This window comes from Myxocyprinus asiaticus, chromosome 19 (genome assembly GCF_019703515.2).
Source record: "Myxocyprinus asiaticus isolate MX2 ecotype Aquarium Trade chromosome 19, UBuf_Myxa_2, whole genome shotgun sequence".
NCBI lineage: Eukaryota > Metazoa > Chordata > Actinopteri > Cypriniformes > Catostomidae > Myxocyprinus > Myxocyprinus asiaticus.
Window position 1 is genome coordinate 13,136,339 of NC_059362.1, and position 10,742 is coordinate 13,147,080.

Here is a 10,742-nt window from a genome sequence, read left to right on the forward strand (position 1 = left end):
GGGTAGCCGTATTTCAGCACAAAGGACATATTTTGTTTCTGTGGTTATTAGCAAAATTTTCAGGATCTGAAAGTGGTCAAGAGGCAAACATGTGGACTGCATATGCAGCAGGTAGCCAGCGCTATCTGAATTTACAAAATAACTGCTGTGTCCTTGAGCCAAACCACTTTGAGCCTCACAAATTACAAAACCATTTCATATTTACTAAGAATATAAAATATTGCAGAATTCCACATACTTGTCCACAGTATAAATTACCATGTTGACTGCACCTGAAAAACAAAAAGAATATATATATATATATGGTATTATATATATATATATATATATATATATATATATATATATATATATATATATATATATATATGTGTGTGTGTGTGTGTGTGTGTATTGTACAGTATATTGAACTACATTTTTCTTCTAAACAAATATATTTCTTCAATGTAGATTCCATTGAAGAGCATCATGTGTGGCAGAAGTCCACACTGGGAACATTACTGCTCTTGCAGTAACTTATGCTATTGTCACTTAAGTGACAGTCTCTGAGGCCAATTCCTCCATTAGGTGTGTAGATGGGCTGAATTCTGAAGTCTCCTTTTAAAAGCTGCTCGTTGTTAAGCGACACTATCTGAAAGCTTGTTTCAGTCATTTCTAGGATGGAGTTATCCTTTTTGGTGCCAGCCTCACAGTAGTCATCTTTTCTCCTGCCACGATTATATTTCCATTTGGACGATGCTGACCTGCTTTTCTTGTGCATGTGCCAGCAAAACAAACTCAGAAGTGTCACTAAGACCACCAACACTGCCCCACCTATCACTCCAGCCAATAGGAGTGTAGATGTGTTGTCTTGCTGGGCAGCCTGCTCCGATTCAGAGTATGTGGATGTGGACTTGGTCTTAGCCTCGGAACAGATAGTATCCTCCCCTGGTCTGTAAGTGTTAAGAGTATCCAGAACATACACACAGATGCGATAGAGAGACCTGGGCTCCAAATTCAACAGGCTGAGCCTTCGCTGGTATCCTGGAACAGTTCTTTCTCGAGTGATGTCACTCATTAAGCTCTGACCCATCTTGACCCATGTCACTTTGTAAGCTGTCACAGTGAAGTAAGATTCCCAACTCACGTCAATGCAGGTAGAATTAACAACATGAAAGGAGATTTTCAAGGGGTCTTCATAGGGAGGTAAGGGCCCGGGAGGGAAATGTGGTACTGGGGGTGTGGGGTTGGCTGTGGGGGGGTAAAAAGCAGTGGATAAAATGGTGGTGAAGCGGGTGGTTCTGGGGGTGGTGGTGGTTTTGCGAGGTGGTAATGTGGATGGATATGAATGGGTTGGCCAGGGATGCAACACTGTGCCCACAGGGCAGTCAATGGCATCTAAGGTAAGTTCTCGAATTACCATGCCACGCACCCGCTCTGGACTATGGCATGTGAAGCCGCGGACATTTATCGCAGACGGCAGAGACCTGAGCCATGCAATGACCCACTTAATGCTGCAATCACATCGCCAGAGGTTGTTCCTCACATTTAGAGACTTCAGGTTTCTCAAGCCGTCAAAGACACCCGGCGGAAGAAATTGAAGCTGGTTGCTGGAGATATCCAATCTCTCCAGTTCACTGAGCCCAGAAAAGGCTTGCACTTCAATGTTATTGATCTGATTGTCTTGCAGGTTGAGTTTGGTCAGGGATGCACCAGGGAGCAACGGTGGAGGAGTGGTGAGTGAGTTGCGTGCCAGGGACAGCTCTTTGAGGTTCACCAGATCCTGGAAGGTCCCAGGAGCGATGGCCTCATCCTCTAGGAGGTTCCCATCCAGCAACAGTCGCTGCAGGGTGGTGACATTCTGGAAGGCATCCTCATCAATGTCTGCAATGCGATTCTCGTCCAATCGCAGCTCCTTGAGATCAGCCGGTAATCCGTTAGGAATGCTGCTCAGGTGGTTTTTGGTGAGGAAAAGAAGCTTGAGACGGACAGCCTCTCTGAAAGCCCCCTCCTCTACTCCTACAGTAGAGATGGAGTTGTCATCCAGGTGGAGTTCCTCCAGCATGGGTAGCTGGGCTAGCGCAGCACTGGAGATAGTCTGGATGTTGTTTTCTTGGAGGTGCAGCACTCGAACGTTCCTGGGAAGGTTGAGGGGAAACTCATCTAGCTGGTTCCCATATAGGTGAACAGTATCTACTGAGGCAACATTGTGTAGCTCCACTGGAAAGCCGGCATTGTTGATCTGGTTGTTGTGGAGGAAGAGGGTCTTATATCCCTCTTGTACCCCCAGAGGCACAGACGTCAAGCTCCTCTCATTACAGTAAACAAATGTTTTATCACAGCGGCACTCCTCTGGACAGGAGGAGACGGGGCTGAACTGCACATGCAAGCTCAACAACACTGTCAACCAAAAGCGAAGAAATGAAGTCCAATCGTTATTCCAAAATCCAGCTTGAAACTCCATAATGAAAAAGAGGAGGAAGAGGAAATGGCAAGAAAAGACAAAATGTGCAGTTCACAGATAAACCAGGAATTTGAGGAGTAATCCCTCGATAATTTCTAGTCCGTTTCTGGAGAGGTGGTCTCATCAGAGTGTGTGGGTTCTCTCACTTAAGCTATCCATGCTGAGATATCAGATCATACCAGAACTGCTCTCGCTCTGTGCAGGCCCCAACAGGGTGTGACTGAGAGTATGCTGAAGCACTGAGCCACACTGGCCACCTCCCAGCCTGCTGTCAAGTGCTGATGGGCCCCAGCCCAAGTTGCTTCCGGAAGATCTGACATTTGGCTCCAGTATCCTGTAAAAACAAAAGGAAGGAATTAGAATAAAAAAAAAAAAAAAGTTGTGGGTACCAGACCAAAGCCTCCATACATTCATTTGATTACACAATGTACACGATGGCTAAAAACTACTTGTCTGTGGAGTTAAGCAGGTCGCATTTTGTCATTAGCTAAAATCTCCTGAAAAACAACACATAAAGGTCGTGGTGCATCAACTGATCCTGTCCATGTAAATCCTAAATTTAAATACTGCTCAATGTATCATCGTCTTTTGGGTTTGACCCCTGAAACTGAAGGATTTGAAATTGGTGGTCTCAGAAACCACTCCATTGTAATTACAGACTAATACGTCATGTCTGCTTTATCTGTGAGCTTGAAAAATATCTGAGAATCTTCACAAAGATTCTTGATATTTTTTTTTTTTTTTTTTGCCTATTATTTTCAGAACTGTTTAAATAATGTTCTAAATAAAATATAATACTTAAACTCTATATATATATATATATATATATATATATATATATATATATATATAATAAAAAATTTTACCACTCTCCCTGCCTCCCCTCTGACATGCTCTGGCGCCCCCCGGGGAGGCATGGCCCACACTTTGAAAGCCCCTGCTCTAGCTTAACAAGGGAAGCTGCATGCTGTAAGAAATCACTGACAGTAAGTTTGTGTTCATTATAAGTCTTTGGCTACTGCTTTTTCATATGAATATTAAATATGCATATGGCATCTTCATGGTGCATCACAGAACATGAGATGGGAAAAACCAATCAAATGAGTTAAAAGAGTGCAGGATGTCCTCTCAGAGCTCAATGTGACGAATGCTGCCTGTCAAATTAAATGGTGTTGGGGTACAATTTAGTCCCTCTATCTGGAATAAATGATCAATACAGGCTTTTCTCTCTGTGAAAAGGTTTTGCATTCTCTAAGGTTTCAAAATCTACTGTTTGGATTTTACCACTTCATTTCCAGGTGATTTAAATCTGTTACCTGCTAAAGTTAAAACTCAAAGTAAGCTGCATGTGTACTGTTTTTAATCAAAACAAACTCTTTTATAATTGGGCAAGGCAGCTGCAGCCCTTTAATCAAGACTGGATGGAAGAAACTTTCATTTTGTACCTGGAGACAGAAAACAGGCTTTTTGGCAGACATTTATACTGCTGTCATATTTCACAAAAATTTAAATGTTGTAGCAGACCATCCAAAAAATTGTATAATGCACAGATGCTACCTAGTAAAGCATGGAATATGACAGAATCGGACAAACTGTACACGGATCTGTGAGTAATTAAACAAACAAACAAACAAACAAAAAAACTTTCCTCCATCTCGTATGCTTTTCTGCCACTGTAAAATACATTAACACACATTTTCGCATCTGGAATGTTCAGTAAACACATTTGCCATGGATGTGCTATTGTGGCCTATACCATCTGCTTTGTTAATAGAGTTAAGAGAATCGATGCCTGGCAAGAGAACCCTTATCCTTACCAAGAACCAAGGTTTGACAGATGGTGGCAGCGGTGTGATTTAAATAATAATAATAATAATTAATAAAAAAATAATAATAAAAATAAAAAAAAAAACACATATTCAAAGATATTAAGGGGTGTACAGTTAACCATAAGCAGACATGACATAACCGTTCCACATGGCCTACATAACTATTTTTTTTTAAATCAACCCCCACCCCCCCACCCCCAACAATAAGCTTTTTTTTTTTTCACTATAAATGCTGTACATGTCTTGTCTAAAGCAGATCCAAAAATGATCACAGAATGATAAAATACTAAACTCAAAGTTTGTATCGTAGACAATATTTCGAGGCGGATCATGTGAAGTCGGACGAGCAGCGAAGACTGTTGATGTGAATGAATAATCATTGGTACAGGGAGCCGCGCAACGAGCACAGAGTGCTTCGGCCAAACAAGAAGAGAAACGGTGCCATGTCAGGCAGTGATGTTTGACCAGAAAACCCGCTTTAATTATCCGTGTAAAACGTATTACCTACATGTTATTTCAGATATGACTGGACAAGCCTTATCATATATGATATGAGTTGAAATAGTGTGCGGGTAAGTAAAAGCCCGTGGTTGAACAGCACAATAGTTTCGGACGAATGCCCATTTCAACTATACATAGGGCACTACAACTAAAGAGTAGCCATTTATTTCCAAACTTTTTAACGTGATATATAGAGGTTACCTACAGTATATCGCTGGATTCGGATGGGTAAATAGACTTAATCCAGCAAAGAATAAATGCATTGTCTCCATTAAATCAGCCTACCTCATGAAACATGATTGTATCCGAGATAAAGCCAATACTTCAAATAGCCCTCTCTTCTTGTTCTTCATGCGCTCGGTGGAATGGACAGGACGTAAACATCCAGCGCCATTCCGGTAATATACTGTTTTAACGAATCGGTTCCGAGCTCCTCTCCGCCCGCTGCGCCTCCGGATAGCATACTGACTCCCGTATGGAGAGCTCAATGTCCGCGCTCAGTACTTTTTAGCCAAATCAGCTCCCTCTCTTCCCACAACTGAGCCCTCGTTTAAACCTTTAATTTAAATCAAATTCAAACGTGCAACGTCCACTTTTCCAGGAGTCTTTAGCCGAAACGGGAAACTCGCCCAAAAAGCCAAAAATACATCCACGTCATCACGTTTCACATTATCATACTTCTTGAAAGCGAAAAACAAGAGCTCGCCGATTTATCTCCGAGGGATGTTTACAGAGGAAAATTGCGCTGGTAATGAGCTGTTTACTGCACACCTCCGTGTCTCTCACTCTCCAATTCTCTTGCTCTTTCTCTCCCTTTGGTCTGCACAGAGTTTCTCGGTCGGTCCTCCCACACTGTCCTGAGTAAGGAGATTAGAGGCAGGGGTGGAATGACACTTACATTTTAAATTGCTCATCTCTATTTAAGATTACGAGCTTGCTTTTCGTGTTAATCTCTTTACCGCTGCATTTATTAGCATGCATATTTTATATATTCTTAAATTGGATTGAACATACAAATAGTGCTTTCTTTAAGGAATTATATTTTGCCTAAAACGTCGAAAGATACACTGCTTGTTTTGGAACATGTTTTTGCGATTTTAGAGGTTCCGAGACCCTTTAACATTATGTGTTACCTGTGAGTTTTATTTTAAAGTCGTTTAAAATATACAAACGCGAATGAAACCTCTGGAGATTCGGTCAATTGACATTTAAACGGTAATTGCAGTGAGCTGAGACACATGAGGAGAATGACCTGCTAATTTTATGAGAGCAATTAAACAGGATTTTAAATTGATGAAGCACTGTGATGTAGCCATGCGCTTCCCGCTCACCTGGATTAATTCATTTTTCTCTGCCATTGTTGGTCTAAAATACTAGGAATTTATCTCAGATGCTCTCTCTCTCTCTCTCTCTCTCTCTCTCTCTCTCTCTCTCTCTCTCTCATTTCAAGCTCGATACAAAACGCTCATTAATCCCTCACTAGCGTGCACGACGCACAGAATGTGCCGATAAAGCACTCTGTCAGACTGTACATTTTAATTAAGGCCAGATTACTGTAAACGCGACATGATATTTAAATAGAGGCCGGCTAACAGTGAAGGGACAGCTTTTCGCGGGCCTAAATCCACTGGGAGGGAAAACTCCACACACTTATTAGGGCCCATTGCAATCAATTTGCGACCGTTAGTTTTAAATGACAAGAAAGGGCGGATAATTATAATCGGTGAACACTGAGAAATAGTGTCTCCCGCCTTACTGAAAATAAATTGAGTGAAGAAGAGATCACATCACTTGCAGGTTCCCAGCTTGGAGTTATTGTCTCCATAGTATCACGTTGTGAAGAGCCCTTTTATTTACTTTCCAGATGTCTTTTATATTTCATTTTGTCTTCTAAATGTCAATGATTGACTGCATCGTCCTTCTCAGTCCACAAAATTTAATTTAGACATAAATCTGTCTGCCATACAGACAATGAATTATGTACCGAACCACAACAAATATGCAGGAGTAAAATGGTAGGCCCTATCATATTTTTACATGAAATTACATTTACTGGAAAATTCTCAAATCCTAGATTACCAGAATGGATAGCATTTGCTCACACAGCAGAAAGTTTTATAACGTACAGTATTAGGTCATGTCTTTCAGTTTCTGTGATATATATTCCCCAAAGACACTGTGAAAACTGTACAGAGCCAGTTACTTATGTATACAACCCTGAAGTATGTCAGTCAATATCTATTAATGACATTTTTTTTTTTTTTTTTAAATACAGATACTTACTGTAAAACAATAACCTATATATGATAGCTGAGAGTAAATAATCTGTGGCTGCAAGCATCTTTATTTCTAAATGCAGCATTCTGTAGTATTACATTCACTCATAGCAAATCATCTGATAAAAAGTGTTCTGCTGCTGATAAATTTGACTGGAAATAGGCTTCAGGTCACATTTATTCTGCTGGTTGAGCACTCAGTGGGTGTCTGTGAGGTAGAGCTTAAAATCTGGTTCAAAGCCCTCACTCACTGACCCCTCATGGACCCAATCCACAATCAGAGCACTACAGAAAGAGAAAGATACCCACTCGCTCTCCTGATCAACATGCACTTCACTTCTATATGTGATTAGTAGTTTTGCATGTTCCAGCTTTTTGCATGTTTACATTTACATATTGTAATATAATTACAAGGCCTTATATGTATGTATATATATACTCAGCTCTGGAAAAAAATTAAGAGACCACTCCAAATTTTTCTTAAATCAGCATATCAACGTGTATAGCAGCCATTCCATTCCAGTGTCTGTTGAAATCCAACACAAACTGATTAGCTGATCACCTGAACCAAATCTTATTTAATGAGGAAAATGAGGAAAAAAACCACTGCTGTGGTCATCACTATCCTCTTAAAATAGGACCAGCTGGATGGCAAAAACAGTGCTGGTAGTACCTCAAAAGAAATTGGAATAAAAAAATAACCATTGACCATGCCAAAAGAGTTGAAAAGAAAAGTTTTCAGTGTGGAAAAGAAGGGTTCAATTCTGGCTTTAATAGCAGAGGGATACAGTGAGCATCAGGTTGCTTCCATCCTTAAAATTTCAAAGATGGCGGTTCATAAGAACAAGGTCAAGCAGCAGACATTGGGGACAACAAAGCTGCAGACCAGCAGAGGGCGAAAACGACTCTCCACTGACTAGGATTACCGCCAACTCATTCGAATGTCACTCAATAACCATAGGATGACATCACGTGACCTACAAAAAGAATGGCAAACGGCAGCTGGGGTGAAGTGCACGCCGAGTACGGTTCGAAACAGGCTCCTAGGGGCAGGGCTGAAGTCATGCAAAGCTAGAAAAAAGCCCTTCATCAATGAGAAGCAAACAAGAGCCAGGCTGAGGTTTGCAAAAGACCATAAGGATTGGACTGTAGAGGACTGGAGAAAGGCCATCTTCTCTGATGAGTCCAATTTCAGCTTTGCCCAACACCTGGCTGTCTAATGGTTAGACAGAGACCTGGAGAGGCCTACAAGCTACAGTGTCTCGCGCCCACTGTGAAATTTGGCAAGGGTGGAATCAGGCAGATTCGTCTTTGTAAAGGATGCATGAATCAAGCCACATATAAGGTTATTGTGAAGAAGAGGAGTGCGTGGCCGGGCCGTGGTGGAGCATGGCCAGCACTGAATCAGCTGATCAGTGGGAGAGCGAGATAAGGGATGGCCGGAGACGCCGGTTTGAGAGAGAGAAACGCACGTATCCGCGTTGCATGTGTGTCTGTGTTTATGTTTGTTTTAAGTTAAGTTCAAAGGTCGGGCAAGGAGGAGGCAGGAACCGGCTGAACAGTCAACGTGAAGTTTAATCAGAAACTTAACTTAAAACAAACATAAACAAACACAGACACGCATGCAAAGCGGCACCGTGCATCTCTCTCTATCAAACCAGCATCTCCGGCCACTCCTTATTTGATCTCCCGCTGATCAGCTGATTCAGCGCCGGCCCTGCTCCATCACGGCCCGGCCATGCCCTCCTCCTCGTCACAGTTATCCTGGAAGAAAACTTGCTTCTTTCTGCTCTGACAATGTTCCCCAACTCTGAGGATTGGTTTTTCCAGCAGGACAATGCTCCATGCCACACAGCCAGGTCAATCAAGATGTGGATGGAGGACCACCAGATCAAGACCCTGTCATGGCCAGCCCAATCTCCAGACCTGAACCCCATTGAAAACCTCTGGAATGTGATCAAGAGGAAGATGGATGGTCACAAGCCATCAAACAAAGCTAAGCTGCTTGTGGCATAAAGTCACCCAACAGCAATGTGAAACACCGGTGGAGAGCATGCCAAGACGCATGAAAGCTGTGATTGGAAATCAGGGTTATTACACCAAATATTGATTTCTGAACTCTTCTTGAGTTAAAATATTAGTATTGTGTTTAAAAATGAATATGAACTTGTTTTCTTTGCATCATTCGAGGTCTGAAAACACTGCATCTTTTTTGTTATTTTGACCAGTTGTCATTTTCTGCAAATAAATGTTCTAAATGACAATATTTTATTTGGAATTTGGGAGAAATGTTGTCAGTACTTTATAGAATAAAATAAAAAAAAATGTTCATTTTACTCAAACACATACCTATAAATAGTACATCCAGAGAAACTGATAATTTTGCAGTGGTCTCTTAATTTTTTGCAGAGTTGTATGTATGTATGTATGTGTGTGTGTATATATATATATATATATATATATATATATATATATATACAGGTGCAACTCAATAAATTAGAATGTCGTGGAAAAGTTCATTTATTTCAGTAATTCAACTCAAATTGTGAAACTCGTGTATTAAATAAATTCAATGCACACAGACTGAAGTAGTTTAAGTCTTTGGTTCTTTTAATTGTGATGATTTTGGCTCACATTTAACAAAAACCCACCAATTCACTATCTCAGAAAATTAGAATACATCATAAGACCAATACAAAAAACATTTTTAGTGAATTGTTGGCCTTCTGGAAAGTATGTTCATTTACTGTATATGTACTCAATACTTGGTAGGGGCTCCTTTTGCTTTAATTACTGCCTCAATTCGGCGTGGCATGGAGGTGATCAGTTTGTGGCACTGCTGAGGTGGTATGGAAGCCCAGGTTTCTTTGACAGTGGCCTTCAACTCATCTGCATTTTTTGGTCTCTTGTTTCTCATTTTCCTCTTGACAATACCCCATAGATTCTCTATGGGGTTCAGGTCTGGTGAGTTTGTTGGCCAGTCAAGCACACCAACACCATGGTCATTTAACCAACTTTTGGTGCTTTTGGCAGTGTGGGCAGGTGCCAAATCCTGCTGGAAAATGAAATCAGCATCTTTAAAAAGCTGGTCAGCAGAAGGAAGCATGAAGTGCTCCAAAATTTCTTGGTAAATGGGTGCAGTGACTTTGGTTTTCAAAAAACACAATGGACCAACACCAGCAGATGACATTGCACCCCAAATCATCACAGACTGTGGAAACTTAACACTGGACTTCAAGCAACTTGGGCTATGAGCTTCTCCACCCTTCCTCCAGACTCTAGGACCTTGGTTTCCAAATGAAATACAAAACTTGCTCTCATCTGAAAAGAGGACTTTGGACCACTGGGCAACAGTCCAGTTCTTCTTCTCCTTAGCCCAGGTAAGATGCCTCTGACGTTGTCTGTGGTTCAGGAGTGGCTTAACAAGAGGAATACGACAACTGTAGCCAAATTCCTTGACATGTCTGTGTGTGGTGGCTCTTGATGCCTTGACCCCAGCCTCAGTCCATTCCTTGTGAAGTTCACCCAAATTCTTGAATGATTTTGCTTGACAATCATAAGGCTGCGGTTCTCTCGGTTGGTTGTGCATCTTTTTCTTCCACACTTTTTCCTTCCACTCAACTTTCTGTTAACATGCTTGGATACAGCACTCTGTGAACAGCCAGCTTCTTTGGCAATGAATGTTTGTGGCTT

At 41.3% G+C, this 10,742-nt stretch overlaps 1 protein-coding gene across 2 annotated transcripts; it reads right to left on the minus strand.

The window, feature by feature from the left end:
- Positions 1 to 393: 393 nt before the first annotated feature.
- On the minus strand, positions 394 to 5,575 carry LOC127410111 (leucine-rich repeat transmembrane protein FLRT2-like). Of its 2 annotated transcripts, none has more exons than XM_051645172.1 (2): positions 5,059 to 5,575; positions 394 to 2,777 (listed from the first exon to the last, which is right to left on the minus strand). In XM_051645172.1, the coding sequence occupies exon 2, from the start codon at positions 2,441 to 2,443 to the stop codon at positions 467 to 469; it is 1,977 nt and encodes a 658-aa protein (XP_051501132.1). In that variant the 5' UTR covers positions 2,444 to 2,777; positions 5,059 to 5,575; the 3' UTR covers positions 394 to 466. The 2 variants fall into 2 exon arrangements, with proteins under 2 accessions (XP_051501132.1, XP_051501133.1); XM_051645173.1 differs by having other exon boundaries at positions 5,545 to 5,567.
- Between the last annotated feature and the right edge of the window lie 5,167 nt (positions 5,576 to 10,742).